The sequence below is a fragment of the Megalobrama amblycephala genome, linkage group LG12, assembly GCF_018812025.1.
Source record: "Megalobrama amblycephala isolate DHTTF-2021 linkage group LG12, ASM1881202v1, whole genome shotgun sequence".
Lineage (NCBI taxonomy): Eukaryota > Metazoa > Chordata > Actinopteri > Cypriniformes > Xenocyprididae > Megalobrama > Megalobrama amblycephala.
Genome location: NC_063055.1, coordinates 2,658,846 through 2,679,635, shown reverse-complemented (window position 1 = coordinate 2,679,635; position 20,790 = coordinate 2,658,846). Strand labels below are relative to the sequence as shown.

At 35.7% G+C, this 20,790-nt stretch overlaps 2 protein-coding genes across 2 annotated transcripts; one reads left to right on the top strand and one right to left on the bottom strand.

Annotated features, from left to right (window-relative positions):
• Positions 1–25: 25 nt before the first annotated feature.
• On the bottom strand, positions 26–18,289 carry gle1 (GLE1 RNA export mediator). Its single transcript, XM_048208884.1, has 16 exons — positions 18,087–18,289; positions 17,238–17,483; positions 15,369–15,521; positions 15,011–15,159; positions 14,852–14,912; positions 13,199–13,453; positions 11,631–11,859; positions 10,128–10,240; positions 9,949–10,018; positions 8,486–8,628; positions 8,218–8,408; positions 4,237–4,366; positions 3,805–3,909; positions 2,388–2,470; positions 1,784–1,847; positions 26–527 (listed from the first exon to the last, which is right to left on the bottom strand). The coding sequence occupies exons 1-16, from the start codon at positions 18,183–18,185 to the stop codon at positions 459–461; spliced, it is 2,160 nt and encodes a 719-aa protein (XP_048064841.1). The 5' UTR covers positions 18,186–18,289; the 3' UTR covers positions 26–458.
• A 75-nt stretch (positions 18,290–18,364) lies between these two features.
• On the top strand, positions 18,365–20,788 carry lg12h22orf39 (linkage group 12 C22orf39 homolog). Its single transcript, XM_048208888.1, has 3 exons — positions 18,365–18,516; positions 18,981–19,148; positions 20,067–20,788. The coding sequence occupies exons 1-3, from the start codon at positions 18,490–18,492 to the stop codon at positions 20,196–20,198; spliced, it is 327 nt and encodes a 108-aa protein (XP_048064845.1). The 5' UTR covers positions 18,365–18,489; the 3' UTR covers positions 20,199–20,788.
• The last annotated feature ends 2 nt before the right edge of the window (positions 20,789–20,790 follow it).

Sequence of the window (20,790 nt, the reverse complement as noted above, 5' to 3'; positions counted from 1 at the left end):
AAAACACACATGAAAACAATCATAATACACTTGGTGTACTTGTTTAATCCTTACGCCATATAAAACCATAAATATCTGCATCAATATACAGTACATTTCATCCTAGATTACACTCCATCATCACAGTCCAAAAATAAGGCTTATGCTTTTGGGGAAGTTGATTACAGTTAACAATCATTTGTCTAAAACACTAAAAAATAAACTTAGGTTGGGGGATTGTTTTCATGAAATTGACATTGAATGGATGGAAGACACCCACATGGATTAAAACAAATTCAGAAATATGAGATCATATTACATGCTCAGATAAAAGAAAACAAACTTGAACTTAAGATGGCATGATGCTCTGTTAAATGAATCCTCAACTCTCACATAAACACATTCGTCCACTGCTTATACTTCATTTCAGTCTTCGAGTTAGTATACTTTGGGTTAGAATATTGACACATTTCCATGACTCAGGACCTGAAGAAGGCAGAGCCCAGCTCGTTTTTAGGAGCGGAAATCTGCTTGGTTCTTAAAGACGTCTAGAAAAGAGAAAGAACAGAAGCTGTGAGTATTCAGTGTGCATCAGTTATTCCACGAAACCGAGTCCATCTGACCTTTTTTCAGTGTATTTTATCTATTGGGTCACCAAAATATATTTTTAAAAGCTTTTTGCATTAATTGAAATGTCTCCTTTAATAATGTTTAAAAACATGACATGCATTTTATCTTCACATTAGAAATTATTTAGTTTTTTTCAGTTGAGACCACCTATTTTGTCATTTCCCTCAAGGCCTTCTATGAAAGTGTACTTGGGATATGAATAATAAAATGAGAAAAAAAAAGTCCATTCATTTTGCCATTCCCATAAATATCCATCTGTGCTTTTTTGCTGGTAATGTATATTCATGATTATTCATTAAAATCACATTATTTAGTTCCGTACCTCACTAACCCCTCAACCTCGTTACACAAACCATAATGAACTGATACTAATGTGACATCATTAATAGGAAGTGACATCATAGAAGTCTTCTGAAAAACATTACTGTGAGCAGGCACATGCAAGTTACCTCCTTCTTTAATAATTATAACTAAATTATGTTGTGAAATTGTGTTTGTCAAGCTTTACGACTCAACCCCGTTACATCAATTAAAGACAGAAAACTATTACTTGTGAAAATTATCTTTGTTATTTCAACATTATTCATGATTTCTTAATATCATGCATGCCATGCGCTCTCCATTTATTCACTAGATTTAGAGCAGTGGCCAAAATCACAACCCCGTCACACCTACATTTTTATTATTTTCTTGTTAAGTTTATGAAAAAGTAATTTAAAGTTTGTTGAACTCTGTCTGAAATGTTCAGAGCAATCATACGAATACTGATTTTAGTTCAAATTCTGAAAAATTATGAGGTTGCTGTCACAAAAAGTGCCAATTTCCGGCTTTAGTATAGCAAAAGTGTGAGATTTTATGTAACTTTTATATTTGCAATTACTGAACTAGTGTGAGGGACATCTGATTAATAGGAAAATGTTGATTTTATCACAAATAATATTCAGAGAGCTCCCATAGTGTCCATAACTTAAAATAATGACCAACAATAATAGGGATTTGATGCCTGAGATGGGAAAATATGTTTTTCAGGAAGTTAAATATGTCATTAATGTTGTGTGGTGTTCAGAAAACTAATACATTTTGGTAAAAAAATCTAAAAATGTGTAAGTCCAAATCGTACGGGTTTCGTGGAATGACTCTATTAAAGATCTAGAAAGCATCAGCTGACGCTCACCTCTAGAAACTGTTTGAGTCTGGTGACGGAGCCCATCTGACCAGTGCTGGTGACCGCTTCAATTCTGAGGGAGTAAAAAGGTTTAGTTTAATCAATAAGAGAGCAGTTTACACCTGGTATTAATATTTGTTTTTGGCGATTTAATCACTGAGACACATTTCTGTTTACAATTCTGATCTTAAACACGAGTCTGTTTGTGATCATAATTTATTGACGAGAGAGTGATTCATTACTGCATACATTTACATTTATCAGATGCTTTTATATGAAAACTTAGGAATAAAAAAATAAAGTTAATTGCTGACTTTTTCCCCCTCAAAATTGCAAGTTTGTATCACATTTCTGAGGAAAAAAGTCAGAACTACAGGTCAGAATTGTGAGCTGACTTTTTTCACCTCGACAATGTCACATTTTAATCTCACGAGATCTCGTGGCACGATCTCGTCACACCCCTTGCATTTACACTTCACATGAGAGTGTTACACATTCTAAGAATGGATGATTGATATATAAAGGATAAGGGTGTTTTATGCATTTAGAAGGCAATAAAACAACACATTTAAAGTATAATATGGAAAGTCTTCACCAAGACAGGTATAAATACCTTGGGAAGTATTCTTCGTTAATAAGCAACATCAGTTTCCAGAACTGCCCGCGATATTGTTTCATTAGGGCATTTCCACAGACCTGAAGAGTCACAGATAGTGAGTGTGAACAATCACAAAAAACAATCACTTTATTTTAAGGTGACGTTAGTACTGAGTAATATTAATTAACTACGTGTACTTACTATAGAGTTATGGTCAGGTTTGATTTAGGGTTAGTTACTTATTAGCAGGGGTCTCAAACTCAAATTGGCGGGGGGCCGTTTCTGTGATTGACACCTCATAGGAGGGCGATATTAACATTCAAGCGCAAGAAAGCGCAACATTTCAGAAAATTTACTTTGCATTATTTCTCATTTACATCAAATTTGCCTACTAAAATATCTTTATACCTATACTATAAATATTCTATTTACCATACTAAATGTAAACAGCAGTGTCTCTCTCATTGTTACAGAGTGTAATATAATTATATAATACTATTACTAATATAATACTACTAGGCCTAATATACTATTAATTGCAATAGTCTGGTGCAACTTCTCACATCCAACAAGGTACATGGAATAAAAAAAAATATAGTAATTTAGGAACAAAACCATCAACACTTGTGGTGTGGAGGGGTCAGAAATAAACAAAAAAACTGGAGCTATATATATATCAACTTTATTTTGCCAAAAAATAAAAATCTCTCATTGTTACATACATTATTAGTTTTTAATATTTAGTGGAAGTATTTTCCCTTACTTTATGTTAGCTTAAATAACATTAACATTTTGCACTGACCAACACTGTACTGAACAAATACAATCCCTGAATACATTTGTACACTCTTCTGTTTCTTGACAGACACCTGGCAGCGCATTTGTCCAAGATGCCGTTTGAGCATCGGTAACGTTTAATGGCTGCATCGGATGCATTTCGGTGGTTTAAATCGACGCTCTTGATTTAAAGTCGAGTGCTTTTACTGTAATTTGGGCAAGAGCGCTCATAATAGAAGCGACGCGGCTGAGAGCGCGGCTCATGGTTGCATAGCAACGACAGACGTCACTGGAGCGAAAGCGCATTGGAAAGAAGGAGAATGCGGCGCGGCCGCTTATGTGACGCGATATGTGAGTGACGCGATATGTGAATGCCCCTTAGAACGGCGACTTTTTCTTTGCATATCAGACAGGTAGCAACTCGAGAATAATAATAATAATAATAATAATTTAGCGGGCCGGATTATGTTTTATTTTTGAGATCAGTTGCGGGCCGGGTAGAGGGGGAGGGCGGGCCGTAAATGGCCCGCGGGCCGGCAGTTTGAGACCACTGCTTATTAGGGTTAATTACTATAGTAAACACATGTAGTAACGTGTAACTTCATCACCTTAAAACAAAGCATTACCTTAATTTGCAAAAGGAAGATGAATTTACCTCCAGGAAGTCGAAGAGAATAGTTGCTGTGGTGTCAGCGATCGGCTCCATGTTGAGAATTTGGGCCAGCCAGCGCCAGCCGTGATTCAACCCATGAGGATGAGGCTGTCGGACCAGAGAAGATGAAGAGATATGCTTATAATATGCTTATATTAGATATTCAGATTCATGGAACTCTATGTTAACCCTATAAAGCATATGCAAATTTCTGTGATCAAAACTTTGCTAATAAACCTGTTGCACACAATCTACGACATGCCTTCTGTTGTCTGATTAATAGTTTAGACTTTTTTAGTGTAATTTCACAAACGATGCCCAACTGATGCATCAAATGTGATACTCAACAAAAAATATTTTGTCTAAAGGTCTATTAAAAAAAAAAGAACCTGATTGGCTTTAAAGGGTTAAATCATGTAAAGGACCATCACAAACCCCTTGTTTGCCGGTATAAGGCCATCTCATCTGGATTATTGCCGCATAGAGACGAATCATTCCTGACATTCTCTTCAGAAAGCTGTCCTGCCCTTCCACTTTGGAGTCTTCCACACGGTATCCCAGAATCCTGATGGGCAAGGCACATTCATAATGCTTTACACATAAAAAAAATATTTAGGCCTAACTTTAAGATTTAGGTATTAAACTAAACTAAAATAAAATAGATATTATAAAATTTCCCTCCACACATTTTTAACATAAACACATTTAATGCATATTTGTCTTACAGGTCAGATTTCTGTAATAGAACTAATAAATAATGTGTTTTAAATACACAATAACTAAGTTTATATTTATCATTAACCCTTTTGCGGTCTTTGTTTGGGGTCTTCAGAGACCGCAGGCAACAAAATGTAATTTTGTAACAAAATATTTGTTTGTTTTGTTACATTTTGTTAAATGTAATTTTACTCTGTTTGTTAATGTTTTTACTCCACATTTGTGCAGTTTTTGGAGGATTTATCATATCTTTTAAATTTATATAAATAAATTAATAAATATTTTTTAAATTGGTTTTTATACAAAAAACAGCTTTTTATGTAAAATTCACTTTATAAAAGACTCACATTTCTAACTTTCATTCATGGGGATAACATGGATAATCTGACATGGTTTAATGTAAGATTTTTGCCCATCTTTTGGAAAATGCAGTTTTAAAAGAAAAAATTATCACTTTTACCAGTAGATGCTGCAGAGCTCCACTATTTGCTATGTGCTATTTGACCAATTCCAAAAATATATTTTTATTTATTTATATAAATTTAAAAGATATGATAAATCCTCCAAAAACTGCACAAATGTGGAGTAAAAACATTAACAAACAGAGTAAAATTACATTTGTTTTTTTAAAAAGCAATTATTTTGTTACAAAATTACATTTTGTTGCCTGTGCCTCTGGAGACCCCAAAGACCCTGAGTGTGACTTTTTTTTTTACACTAATATAAAAACAAGATATCACTCCTATTTTCTTATTTATTTACAGATCTAGAAAGTGTTGACCACCGTACAAAGTTTCATGCCATTTGGACAAAGAGAACATTTTTTTTTATTTGAGCAAACGTCGTTTGGAGTCAAAAAGACCCTAAAGACCCTATAAGGGTTAATAATTCCAAATGGTTTCAATCTTACAGTTTAACTGTTGAATATTGCTTGTTCAACATCTAGCCATATTTTACCATGTTAATACTTTTTAATAGAATAAATTTAATTGTTTTCCACATTCCAATTGTTTTTTATGCTGATTCTGAGCTATTTGAATAAATGTATTTTGAAAATATGATTTAAATTAAATCAAATGCATGATTTTTTCTGAGTGCAGAAATCTTAATTGTTTCATTTATGTAGTATTACTGAAAAATCTGCATCATATTAAGATTATTTCTTTGTTTATGTTAAAACTGTGTGATCCAAATGGATGGAAACTTTATATTGCAGGGTTGAAAATCAACAAAGACATCTGTTTTCCTCTTCCAACCCCCTCTTTCTTACCAAAGGGCCATTTGTGATTCCTAAAAGCACAGAGGTGCTGATGGTGATCAAGATGTGTGTACATCAGGGGCTGCTAATTGTCACACCTTTAGAATGGTGGGGGAAGCTGTAATCCGATGATTGCGTAGTTTGAATGTCTCACATTTGGTTTTTAGTCACATGGTCAAGAAAGGGATAAAAGAAGATTGTACGGCCCCATTAACACCTGGTATTAAGATGCTTTTTGGTCAATCGGATCACAAGTGTATGAGGGAGACATACCCGTTTACACCTGGTGTCTCTTTTGTCTACTTTCAACCACTTCTGTCCTGATTTCTTCAAGGGGAGGGTAAATGTATGGCCTTTTTCTGATCTTACGATCTGATGGATGAAATAAGCTCACACAATTTACATATGAAAACGCCCGGAGACAGCGGAAAAACATGGAGAGCATCAGATTTCATTTCTGTAAGACCAGCCGAACGCTGAGAGTGTGTGTTAGAAATCAGTAATGGTGGGAGAACATTGTGCTTGATACATTTTTCGCCGTCAAACCAAACTTGGGTCATCAGCAGACAAAGTTTAAGTCCTGTCTGGCTAGCGCAATTCCCATAATGTTTACGCATTAGGTCAGTAGACGGTCTTTTGTGGCTGTTTGAGCACATTCGACCACATGAGCGTTTACACTACGAAAGCAATGCGTTTTCGACTACCTTTGGAAGTGGTCAAAAGTGGACAAGCCCCATTTACACTTGTATTTAGAGTTGTCCACTTGTGATCTGATCGACCAAAACGCATCTTAATACCAGGTGGAAACAGGGCCAAACTGTTGCTATGCCAAAATGAAGTCCGTTTCGATAGTCTGAAACAGCTCACCAAAGAGAACTTTCCAGAAAAGGCTGGTGAACACCTTTGAACTACCATTTGTCCAATTATTGGTCCAATTGGTGATTATGAAATATAGGTGGGTTAAAAAAGGGGGTACATGATGCATGGACAAGCAACTAAACACCAGTGCAGACAGAATTCAAAAACACATTAAAGGGTTAGTTCACCCAAAAATGAAATTTCTGTCATTAATTACTGATTAGTGACCTTCGTTCATCTTCATAACACAAATTAAGATATTTTTGATGAAATCTGAGAGGGTTTTTTTATCTCCCATAGAAAGCAACGAAATTACCACATTTGACATTTCGTTGAAACAGTCGACGTTTCGTCTCAATCGGATTAACGGTTTCAAAGATATTCACAATAGTTTTTTAAGCACTAAATCACAACCTGGCAAATCTGGTATCGTTTTACTTGGCAAGGTTTCAGGAGTCTAAAGACGTGACTCCCATGAAAATAAGTCAACCACACCCACAGTTATATACATTTTTTCAGCTAAAACCATTAAAAACCTATGTTTTTTTTTTTAAATTTTAACGGTTATAGCGCCACCTATGGTCCAATCTACACAAAAATTGGTGTGCTTCTTTAGAGTCATATCCTGCATGTGCTCACCTATTTTTGTGAAGTTCTGAGTTTTCGTTTAGGCTTTATAGGCTTTTGGGTATATTTAGCCATGCCCATTTTCTAAATGACCCTGTTATTTCGACTCAAAGGGTAAATACGTTTTGTCCGTCTTGAGCCAAGGATTAAAATGATAGAAGACACTTGATTCTAAGACAAACGGTCTAGGAGATATTAGTGATTTTCAACTTTTGGTTGCTGTAGCACCCCCTATTGGCAGATTGGGTTCATGTCTTGTGAGGTTCTCCCCAAATTGAGGACTATCATTTGGCCAAGTTTCAAGTCTCTAACACTTAGGGTTTGGTCTGCACGATTCGTTTTAGGGGAGAACAAAAATAATAAAAATCCTTACAATTACAACAGTCCTAATAGCGACTTTATTCAACAATTTTTCCTCTTCCTGCTACAAAGTTGATGCAGTGAACACATTGCAGAGCTTACATCAGAACACTGGCACATTATTGGCCAACACTGATCACGTGATCAGCACGATGCTTGCGTGTGATACTGACACAGGAGCCGGCCAATAATGAGTCGGCGTTCTGACGTAGAACCTGGAAGCGCTGGACTGTGCTTACTGAAAAGGAAAAATTGTTGAATAAAGTCGTTATTTTTGTTTAGTTTTTTGCGCACAAAAAGTATTCTCGACGCTTCATAACATTAAGGTTGAACCACTGCAGTCACATGACTGCTTTAACAATGTTTTTACTACTTCTCTGGTAATTTCATTGATTTCTATGGGATATGATTTCTTATTCTTCTCTCAGATTTCATCAAAAATATCTTAATTTGTGTTCTGAAGATGAATGAAGGTCTTACAGGTGTGGAATGACATGAGGGTGAGTAATTTCATTTTTTGAGTGAACTAACCCTTTAATTGTATCGTAAAACGCCACAAGTTTTAGTAGATCCAAGTGATCAAGCATTATTCTTACTTCTGGTAATCCTCCACAGACATGCCACTTTCCATTTGTGGGTAGTGTGGCACAGCATACGGGCACTTCTTGTGTAGGTGGGCGAGTATAAGGTCTCCAATTTTAGGATGCAGTTCCCAAATGCCTGACGCCACAGCGGCGATGGGAAACGCTGCCGCATGATTAGACGCCACCTCCTCTTCTCCTTGTTTCTGTGAATGCATTATTACAATCAACTTGATTTGCCTTCAAATATCTCCTTGTTTGTTCACATGAAAATCTGCCTCACCACAAACTTTTCTGCCAGTCTATAACGGACAAACTCCAGACCCTGCGGATGCTGCGACGTCGTCACGGTCTTTCCAGCAGACGTCACTGGACGTCCTGACAACAGCTTATCGATCTTCTCAAAGGCCTCCTTCAGCGGGGAACCTACATGAAAACCATGTTTAAAGAAAAGTAACATGTAAAATTGTCAGCGGAAACAGCAAAAAATGGTTTCGGAGGGCCAAAAATCATTGAGTGAGACAGTGATGTTTAATTAGTGATTAACATTAGTGATTACGTCATGTGTGGTGCATCGCAGAGCAGTGCAGGACGAGCATTTGTGGTTAAAATGTATATAAATTGTTATTTTTTTTTTTAGAAAATGACTGATAGTTTCTCTAGATTAGACTCTCATTCCTCGTCTGGGATCATGTAGAGCTCTTTGAAGCTGCACTGAAACTGACATTTGGACCTTCAACCCGTTGAACCCCAGTGAAGTCCACTATATGGAGAAAAATCCTGGAATGTTTTCCTCAAAAACCTTCATTTCTTTCCGAATGAAGAAAGACAAACATCTTGGATGACATGGAGGTGAGTAAATTATCAGGAAATTTTAATTATGAAGTGAACTAATCCTTTCAATGAACCTGAAACAATGCATCTCTTTCTTGACTGAAGAAAAAGTTCAAGTTTACAAAGTTTTAGTGTCAGTATTACATTAGTTTACTATATATAATGTTGAATATAATGTACAATAATGCAATGGGGGAATATTTGTGGTTCCTGATAATGACAAATGCCTTATGTTACCAGTAAAAAGTGGCATACATTGTTTTAAATATATCTAGTCAGTGACAAAGTGCAAATATATTCATCTAAAATAATTCTGTATTTTCAGTTTCAGATTGATGAATATTTTTATTCTGGTGTCCTTTAATTCTGAAGAGCACTAATACTTTAATTCTTTCCCTGACATTGACAGATTTTTCTGATTTCCGTGTTTTCACTGTTATACAGTAGGTGGCGCTATTATACATCTTCTAAAAGGGTACCAAAGCTCTGGATCAAACAGGAGCAGAAACAAAAAAGCGATTTTCATTTTTTTTAATGAAATTTACCTACATTCAAGTGCTGATTAAAAGAAATAATACATGAAGCTAGAATAAACCTGTTCTTTCTTTCGATAAATTGCATGTTCAGACATTCATACAACAAAATATTATGGGGGACATGAAATTGTGAAAATGATCAAAAATGCTGACGGTGGCTGGAAACTTTTAGAGTTAAATCTCAATATCGATCTTATTATGTAATGTTTTCAGTTGATGTATGAACAAAACTTCACTAAACATTATTTGAATTGCACCTGCCATCAAACAGAAACATAACATCATTCAAAATATAAAAGTGCCTTAAAATGTTTGTATACAAGTCAGAGTGTTGATTATTAAATCAGTTTGATTAAGTGATCAGTGTGTTTCTCACCTGAGCTGTTTGCGATCTGGCTTACAGGTGTGGCTGCAGCCTTTTGGAGCTCCATTTTTAATTTCTTCGTCTGCACACATTCGTAATATGTAAACAGAAGGAGAAGATAGTTATTCAATATTCAGTACAACAGCATACAATATCCAGTAAAATCTCCTCAGAGCTGACGGGCGTCTGACCTGCGTGTCTTTGGCTTTGCCGAGGTCTTCAAAAGCCTGAGCGCACTGATTGGCCGAATCCTGCAGTGCGTTGTACCATTTTAAAGTGCTTTCATCTGCTCCTGTCTGCAAACCTGCAGAGGAGATGAAAAGCAAGTCAAATTCATGTCATGATAACGTTACACTTTGTGCACTATATTTCAAGTCTTCTGAAGTCACCAAATCTAAATAATAATCCACTGCGGCTCTCCAATCACATGCTTATGGACGTCAAAAGCATAATTTCTTCTACAGTGTTACATATCCAAACATCATGACGTCAAACCTGCGGCCACTGCATTCAAAAGGATATTCTTTACAACATCTTTTAGTTCATGTTACTTAAAGGTGCATTATGTAAGATTTCTGTCCGCTAGAGGTCTATTCAAAACAAAGGCGTAGCTTGATGACGGCAAGTTTGAGCGCGGAATCTTGGGACATGTGGTCTACACCTCACAGCCGGTGCAAAATAATCAGGATAGTACTCGGGAAGAAATCATGTTGATGGATGCGATTATTAACGTTACTGTAGTATGAAGCAGAGCAGGAGCGAGTGTTGTGGAGCTGAACGAGGAGCTGGAGCGATTGATCAACACACGCCTCACGAGCAGCGGGACTTTTATTATGACACAGTCGCCGGCGCCGCTTCCGCTTTTCCGCTCATGAGTATGAGGTAACGCAGCTCTGTTTATCATATTAGATACATTTGAGTGTGTTGAAAATGATGTTATAACGTTACTCTGTGCGTTCGCTCGGCGGCTGCTGTGAGACACTGTTACACACTGCAGTAAGATAGATCGATTTTACAATATCATATTAAATGCTGGATGATTGTGTTGTAATTCATTTTAAAACGTATTGTATGATGGAGAAAATGCTGTATTACTGTTACTAAAAATAAAGCTGCATCTGATTATGCTATGTTAGCTACTTCACAAAATAGTGTTTTTCTCTGAGCCGTGGTAAAGCATGGTACTCGCAAAACATCAAGAAAATTAGATTTAAACAGTAAGACTAAACGTGTTGAGCTATATAACAATTAGTTTTCTGTCTATAAATATATCAAAACAGTTGTTCCCTTGTCTATTAAAACATGTAAATATTAAAGCGTCTTTGGTGTTTCCATGGTTTCTACAAAATAAAACCGGAAACCGAGGGTAACGCGGGCATGACGCAATTGACAGGCGACTCCTCACACGTCCCGGAGCCTTGGTTAAAATTGCAATTTTCTAACGATTTACAAATAGTTGGAAACATTTGGGATATTGTAAGTACTCAAGTGAACAAAACATATAACACTGGCCTAGTGGTTTTTGGATATTTTACTGCAAAAATATTACATATTGCACCTTTAAATAATTTACTTTGAGACCTTATTGCAAAGTTTTACCAAAACATCTAATGCGCTCCACAGAAGAAAGAAATTCATACAGGTTTGGAATGACATGAGCATGAACTTTCATAAATGTTTACTCGCTCCCTCACCTTCTTTTTTGGTTTTCTCTTTAGCGGACAGCACTACATTTTTCTTTTGCTCCTCTTGCTGGGCTTTCAGCTCAGCCTGCCTCTTCTTCTCCTCCTCCTCTTCCTCCTGTTCCCTCTTCTTCCTCTCAGCAGCCTGTGCCACCTCGTTCTGCAGGCCTCTGACCAAAGACCTCATTTCCTGTAGCGCTCGCTCCGCCACAGTCAAATCCTCCACGCTGGGAAATTGACCCTGAGAACAGTTTACATGTTACATTTATGCACTTGGCAGACACTTTTATCCAAAGCGACTTGAAATACAGTTGCAAGAAAAAGTATGTGAACCACTTGCAGAATCTGTGAAAATGTGAATGATTTTAATAAAATAAGAGAGATCATACAAAATGCATGTTATTTTTTATTTAGTTCTGTTCTGAGTAAGATATTTTACATAAAAGATGTTTACATATAATTCACAAGACAAAACAATAGCTGAATTTATTAAAATAACCCCATTCAAAAGTTTGTGAACCACTGATTCTCAACACTGTGTGTGGTTACCTGATGATCCACGACTGTTTGTGTGTTTTTGTGATGGTTGTTCATGAGTCTCTTGTTTGTCCTGAGCAGTTAAACTGAGCTTTGTTCTTCAGAAAAATCCTCCAGATCCTGCAGATTCTTCAGTTTTCCAGCATCTTCTGCATATTTGAACCCTTTCCAGCAGTGACTGAATGATTTTGAGATCTGTCTTTTCACACTGAGGACAACTGAGAGACTCAAACTATTAAAAAAGGTTCAAACGTTCACTGATGCTCCAGAAGGAAACACGATGAGTTAAGAGTCGGGGGGTGAAAACTTTTAAACAGGATGAAGATGTCACAATTTTTCTTATTTTATTAAATTATCTTTGTTTTTCATTTAGTACTGCCCTTCGGAACCAACAGAAGATACTTGCATGTTTCCCGGAAGAAAAATTAAGTACAATTTACCTTCATATTTCAATTCAAAAGTTTTCACACCCCGACTCTTAACTCATCGTGTTTCCTTCTGGAGCATCAGTGAATGTTTGAACCTTTTTTAATAGTTGAGTTTGAGTCTCTCAGTTGTCCTCAGTGTGAAAAGACGGATCTCAAAATCATTCAGTCACTGCTGGAAAGGGTTCAAATATGCAGAAGATGCTTGAAAACTGAAGAATCTGCAGGATCTGGAGGATTTTTCTGAAGAACAGAGCTCAGTTTAACTGCTCAGGACAAACAAGAGACTCATGAACAACCATCACAAAACATAAAAGCAGTCGTGGATCATCAGGTAACCACACACAGTGTTGAGAATCGATGGTTCACATACTTATGAATGGAGTTATTTTAATAAATTCAGCTATTTTTTTGTCTTGTGAACTAAATGCAAACATCTTTTATATCTTTTATAAATAAAAAATAATATGCATTTTGTATGATCTCTCTTATTTTATTAATATCATTCACATTTTCACAGATTCTGCAAGTGGTTCACATACTTTTTCTTGCAACTGTATATATATATATATATATAGAGAGAGAGAGAGAGAGAGAGAGAGCTATATGTCGACTCACGTCTGCGGAGGCCGGCACCACCTCTGACACCTGCGAGCAGAGCTGGTTGCCGCGGGTGATGTAAGGGGCGTGGTCAAGGGCGGGGTCTGTATGTGTGGATGGGCGTGGCTGTAAGAGCTGGTTGAGCTGTAGCACTTCCTCCTGTATTGCATTAATAGCTCTGTGCCGCTCTCTGCCCTCCACCTGCCGCTGGCGCTCAAGCTCCGCCTCCCGCAGGCGCTGCTGCTCCATCTCACGCAGCCGCAGATTCAGGATCTGTAACACAAAATACAAGGTTTTTAGACCGACATGGGTGTAATATTCCAGGTGTTGCTATTTACTTGTCTTTATTTACCATATAAACCAAGATTTTTTTACTGTGAAACCTGCAGCCAAACCTAATGGATGTAAAATTTTACAGTCTAAATCAAATCGACGTACAGTTAAACATAAGGGATTGATGCTTCTGGGAAAGCTATGATATGTAGATTATACACTATACATTATAGCTGCTGTTTATAAATTCAGTATATTTAATATCAACATGTTGTGCACTGTAAAAAATATCCACCTAATTCAACTTAAGTTGCTGTATTAAATGTTTACGTATAATCAAACTGGTTGCATGAGTTATTTCAACTCATTTTCTTTTTAAATCTTATTGAAAGTTGAATATTTATATAAGTCTTAAAGTTAAAATGAATTAAATAATCTTGTTAAAGTAATGGAAAAACATATGTTGCTATAACTCATATCAAAACTACTAGTTTTACACATTTCTGATTTTAGACAGGTTTAAACTGTTTTAATCATACTTTTTGTTTATTTGAAAAATTAAGTCTGAATTATTTTCTGTGGTAATTGACTTTATGTCACAGATGCTGATGATAGAGCTAAACTTGAACTGAATCTGGAAGATTTCTGTAATATCAAATCTAGGGCTGATTAAAATTTTTTACCTAATTAATTACATGATGTGGCGATAACCCCCAAAAGATCATTTAAAGTCATAATTGCGTTAAATGACAAAAGCATCACATAGACATTATAAAAAGTAGCTTTATGAAAACAATTTTTATTTGATTCAACATAGAATTTACTACACATAAACTTTTAGGCCTCAATGGACTAAAAGTTTGTGTATTTTGATTTTTGGGTGAACTATACCTGTAATAGGTTTTTTATTAATATGGAAATTAAATTATACTCTAAATAAGAAATTAAAATTGCCAGTAGGTGGCGGTAAATGTCCAAATGAGTGAGTCATTTAATCGTTTTATTCGTTCAAACAGCTGATTCATTCCGGAATTAAGTAAATGACTCTCTTTATGAATAGGTCATTGAATCATTGATTAACGCAATTGATTCACTCAAAACACGGATCAATTCAGAAACAAATTTTGCAGTGACAATAAATGTTGTTTAGAGACTCACAACAACTGCTCTGGCTTTCAAGGTAACATTTTCGCTGGCAAAATTGAGCAAAAGCAGTTAAAATATAACACAATATTAACTTCTTATTTATTGAACTGTTGTATAAAATCAGTGTCACATTTGCACTCATGCTATTCCGGACTAGTGTGATATTGCTTTACTATATCATGATATAAATATGAGACAAAAACTCATGCATATCTTGAATTTTAAGCCCTAATTAAATCCTAATAATCTCACTTTCGTTCTGTGTCTGTGTTCCTCTCGCAGCTTCTCCTGCCGGCCGAGACTCTCCTGCGTCCTTCAAAACACAAAACACAATTACAATCTATTTCAACTAATTCTGTACATGATTCAAACGCATTCACTCTAACAAACATCAGATCAGGGGTCACGTACTCTTTCTCCATCATGTCCCTCATACTCTGGTATTCCTTTCTCTGTTTGAGCTCCATTAACTCCTCGAAGCGTTTGAGTTGCTCGGACTCCTGGTTGGTAACTGTAGCCACCAGCCGCTCCTGCTGCTCCTGTCTGAGGCTCAGCTCCGTCTGTGAGAGAAAACACACACACACACCCCTCCATCAGTGGCTCCTTAAGTTACTGCAAGATTATGTGAATATATCATTTTCTATGTGAATATATAGTAAAGTGTAATTTATTTCTGTGATCAAAGCTGAATTTTCAGCATCATTACTCCAGTCTTCAGTGTCACATGATCCTTCAGAAACCATTAACGCAGCCCAAATGTGTGTTGTACCTTTGCTTTGGCCTTGTGTTTCTGCTCACACATGCGGATGCAGCCGGCCATCTGTGTGGCTCTGGGTGACAGGACGGAGATCGCTGGAGTTGAGCTGACGCTCGCGTCAGGACTGAGACACACAACAGGAGCCTCCTTAATTTGCTCCACTTTCTGACATGAAAATAAGGAACAATCAGTCCTACAATTTCAAAAATGACCAGCAACTGTACAAAATACTCAAGTATGAAACAGAACAAAAGATATGCATGAGGATTGTGTTATGCCTTAGCATGTAATGGACTATCAAAAAGAAAAAATAGAGGGCGGGGTCTTGGTTATGTGCATCGGTTGTTGATTGGATGTTCATATGTGGGCGTGGCACTCAAAAACAGAGGCAGATGTGTGTGAGCTTGAGTGGGCGGGGTTTAAACAAAATGATTGGAGAAATTCTGCATACATCAGCAGAGAGAAGTGTGTTTGTTTTCCTCGGAAGATCCCGTTATGACATTTTGATTAACAATTGAAAAAAAAATTTGAACATATGCTTGGATGAATCGTTCACAATAAGATCTAACATTTATGAACTATTCTAAAATGAGTTTTTTGAACATTAAATGATGTAAACATTATAGTAGACCCCATAAACTAAATTATGAACCTGTAAATGAGTATAACAAAGACAAAAAACTCATTTCATAATGTCAGCTTTTTTCCCCCCAATGAAATAAATATCACACATGTTTATTAATTTTTTTAGTTACTATTTGCAACAAAATGCATTTTGTCCCTGTGACAACAAATTAGGTCTTATTAACAATTATTCACATCCAAAATAAAGGTTTGTGTTTACATAATGCTGTATGTGTGTGTACTTTGTCTTTATATACACATTATTAATATACACATACACATTTAAGAAATATTTACATGTATACATTTATATTAATTTAAATTATATATTTATAATTGATTTTAAATATATACATGTATGCGTTTATAAATAGAAAATAAATATATATAAATAGTACACACTAGGGCTGCACTTAATTGCGATTAATCGTGTGCAAAATAAAAGTCTGTGTTTACGTAATATATGTGTGTGTTCTGTGTATAATAATTATGTATATATAAATACATGCACATATATGTACAAATTTAAGAAATATATATATATATATATTTTTTTATATATATAAATATTTTATATATAAATATAATTTTTTTCTTAAATATATACATGCATGTGTGTGTGTATTTATATATACATAATTATTATACACAGAACACACACGTATATTACGTAAACACAGACTTTTGTTTTGCAATTATACAATTAATCACAATTAATCGTTGTGCAGCCCTAGTACACACATATATATTATATAAACACAAACTTTTATTCTGGATGCAGTGGATTAACTGGATTAAACAGCTCTACAGCAAATTAATTTAGCTGTTTTTCCTTGTAAAGCAGTGACAAAGAGCTTGAAGCAGTCACAAAAATATGATTTTGTTCCATATATTTTCATATTGGTGAGTTTATTTGAGAAATATTGGCATATGGAGTTCTGGAGAAAACCTTTGGGAATCCTAGATAAACTTCTAATGGTTAAACAATAGACATAATCTAATCAGAAAGGGTCAGACCACCATGTGGTTTCACACAGGCAGATAAAAGTGTGGTTGATGACCAAATCTGTCACTAATTAATACAATTTATGTTGCAGTTCCTAAAAAAACTGCTAATTTTAGTTGCATTTAGTTCTCAATGAAATTTGGACCCCGGTTCTAACACTTTTGCACATTACCGTCTCTTTAAGAGAAATCACTTATGTAAGCCTGATAAATGAATGTAAATGCATTAGAAGAAGAAAGCGAGGACGTCACCTTCTCCTCATCCTCCTCTGCGTGGATGGAGACCGGAGGTGGAGAGCTGGGGGATGAAATCTGTCTGGGGCTGATGGGAAGCGAACCGCAGGCGGCGGCAGCATCTTCAGAAAGCCCGGGACTCGTATCACGAACGCATGAGGTCAGAGAGCAGGTCCTGAGCAGCGGCCGAGGACTCAGTCTCTTTAGGATCTGTCCTGACAGAGGAGACAGACTGGACACCTCAATACAACCTGCCAGAAGATCCTGAAAAACAACAAGATGGGAAAAGAAATAAGATTACAGGACAAAACAGACTTTAATGATTGATTGAAGAATATTTTAAACAACAACTTAAGGTTTTATTATTAATCTATTATTAATTATTCTCTTTAGTTGGAAGCTAAAGATTAAAAAAAGAAGTTAATTTTATCTCACAATTCTAGAAATTAATCTCTTCAGAATTGTTAGATAAAGTGTTGCAATTACCTATTTTATTTATTACGTGGTGGAAATAAGTAAAAGCTTTTTTTTAATAAAATAAAGGTTTTTAATACTACTAAGGTACTATAAAATCTACTGCCAATATGAAAAGAGCTAAATAAATTAAGTTTATTATTATTATGATTATGTAATCATGTATTTCGGCTCTAACAGAGTAAATTTAGATCATTTACAACGACGTACCATGGTAAAATGATAGTATCATATAATAATACCATGGTATTCTTATTAACATATTTATTCTATAGTATTACAAAGGTATTTCACAGATTAGCATACAAAAATAGTAAGCATTATGGTTGGGTTTTGTTAGTATGCTAAAATATGAGCTAAATAACACATTATGAATTCGTTAGCATGTTTTACCTCTCCTTTTTCCACCCAGTCTGTGCTGTAATTGAGCTTTCCCTTCGGAGAATTTTTCAAAGCCTCCAAAGTTTCCCATCGCAGATTTTCAGAAGGCATTTTAGGAGAGTTTTACCCCTCACTAATTCACTAATTCACCGACTTAGCCTAAACAAACCGCCGGTGTCACCGCAGCTTCCGCCGGATGACTACAAAATAAAGGTCTGGATGACAAATTAAATAAACGTATCAATAATTAAACATACACTACACCTTAAGCACAAACATATAATTACAGACGCATAACTAGGATAACATGTTTATTTAATTTTAAAGCCAATATCAGTTTATTTCACATCGTCAGTAGATGGCAGTGGAGAACTAAAACGCTGATAAAAGTCACCAGAGAAGAAGAGCGCGCAGTATGGCAGGGTCACACTCACTGTGGAGGGTCAGTCTAACATCAATATTTGTCTATATTTTCTATAGAAATGTTGATTAATGTTGAGTGCGTTTGCTTTATAAATATAGTATATATTCTATAATATCACACGTGTATAGCATAATGAAGTGCTCTACTTAACCCTAGTAAAGTCATTGGTGCAGGTTTGTCACTAACAACAAAAATACAATGGCTTTTGGTGTAAATTACCATGTTATTCTTTATAAATATTGTGCTTTTGCTGTGGCAGAACCTCTAAATAGCTCATTTTGTAAGTGTAATCACTCAGTACCTTTATTATTATTACCAAACTAATATTTAATACTATCATTTTACCATGGTGCAACTACAGTACTTTTTTGTTATTCTGCCATGACTTTTGTTTGGCCCATATATATATATATATATATATATATATATATATATATATATATATATATATTTATGAGTGTGTTTTTAATTCTTGGCCACAGCCACCACGCTCCTGTGACGTCTACTGGAGTGAATTCAAGCACTGCAAGAGTTTATTCAACAGATTTCATGAATACTACACCTACGGCAAATCACCAGAATGCAAGCAGTGGAAACAAGACTATTACACCTGCAAAGAGTGGGAGAAAAACCACAGCACACAAGCCAAGGTGAGTCTAGCTAGATGATGGGTTTGAATTGCACTTATGGAGCGATTACGATTGTTTAAATGTTCTTGAAACAAGACTTTTCTGCTCACCAAGGCTGTATTTATTTGATACTGGAAAAATAGTGAAATATTATTACAATTTAAAATAACTGTTTTCTATATGAATATATTGTAAACTATAATTTATATCCTGTGATCAAAGCTGAATTTTCAGCATCATTACTCCAGTCTTCAGTGTCACATGATCCTTCAGAAATCATTCTAATATGATGATTTGCTGCTCAAGAAACATTTCTGATTATTATCAATGTTGAAAATGTTTCATATTGTTGTGGAAACTGTGATACACTATCATTCAAAAGTTTTGGTAAGATTTAATTAATGCTTTTATGCTGCTTTAAATTGATCAAAAATAACAGTAAAGACATTAATAATGTTACAAAAGATTTTTATTTTGAATAAATGCTGTTCTTTAGAACTTTTCTATTCATCAGAGAATACTATAAAAATGTCTCAAGGTTTCCACAAAAATGTTAAGAAGCCAAAAATTGATAATCACATGAAATCTGACAGGGAGCCAATGTAAAGACTCCAAGACTGGAGTGATGTGATCCCTTGTCCTGGTTCCAGACAGGATTCGGGTGACATTACAATAATCAGTGCGAGAAAACACAAAGATATTGATCAACTTTTCAGCCACCGGACAGCATAGGAATATTTTTTGGATGGAAAAAATGACATCTTTACAGTGTTCTGAACACGGGGAACAAATGTTAAATGTGCATCAAATATCACCCCTAAATAATATCACACATAAATGCATCAATATCACCGCTAGTGACCAGCGTTTGGGTCACATTGCCGTTTATTCTGCCACTTCTCTCTTACTTTGTGTTCATCATCTCATACACTCCATTAGGAGTCCCTCCAGGAGAGCGAGAGGAAACGGGTCGCCGAGCAGAGGAAGTTCACTCCGGTCTGGGAGCTTCGGAAAACCCCTCCGGCTGACTGGCATCTCCCTCTCAACCAGGACAAACCACAGGACTCTTAAACACATTCACACACGCCACGCACCGATGCAGATCATACGGGACTGTTTGTGATGCAAGAACCAAGTACTTGAGTCGTATGGACTTCCGGCTGGGAATCTCCTCACACTACCTCTCCTGGACCGACGCGTGTCTGTTCTGTTGTAGATCTGATTTTCCCGGTGCTCACTGGGAAACGCAAAGCAGCTTAAAAAGTCTTGATCAAGTTAGTGCAACACTTAAATATGGAATTAATAAAATGAAAGAGTCAATGTAGCACACAAATATTAGATCATGTTCTACATGTTTTGATTATTTTCCATTTAAACTCAAAGAACAGGCTTTATATCCCAATTTTATCATTAACTCTTTCAGTCCAAAAGCCATAATTTTGCAGTTTAAGTTTTTAATTCTATAATTGTGTTTATGAATGAAGACATGAAATGTTTTTACAAGAGTTTGTTTCACTGTAGACCTGAAATGAATATGTAAATAGATAATTATGTGTCTGTATTCTGTGACACTGACCACCTGAAAGTCATCAAAATCACTGGCATATAAAGCTAATTATCCCAATAAAGGTATAAATATTGAAACAAATGATTTAAAGACACA

What these genes read in the sequence shown, in the direction of transcription:
- gle1 (XM_048208884.1), bottom strand. Translation starts at nt 18,185, where the DNA reads ATGCCTTCTGAAAATCTGCGATGGGAAACTTTGGAGGCTTTGAAAAAT. An exon ending in CAGAGGAGGATGAGGAGAAG is followed by an intron (nt 15,522 to 17,237) that starts GTGACGTCCTCG and finishes TTTTCATGTCAG; the next exon opens with AAAGTGGAGCAAATTAAGGA. An exon ending in AGGGACATGATGGAGAAAGA is followed by an intron (nt 14,913 to 15,010) that starts GTACGTGACCCC and finishes TGTGTTTTGAAG; the next exon opens with GACGCAGGAGAGTCTCGGCC.
- lg12h22orf39 (XM_048208888.1), top strand. Translation starts at nt 18,490, where the DNA reads ATGGCAGGGTCACACTCACTGTGGAGG. An exon ending in GGTCACACTCACTGTGGAGG is followed by an intron (nt 18,517 to 18,980) that starts GTCAGTCTAACA and finishes TCTTGGCCACAG; the next exon opens with CCACCACGCTCCTGTGACGT. An exon ending in ACCACAGCACACAAGCCAAG is followed by an intron (nt 19,149 to 20,066) that starts GTGAGTCTAGCT and finishes ACACTCCATTAG; the next exon opens with GAGTCCCTCCAGGAGAGCGA.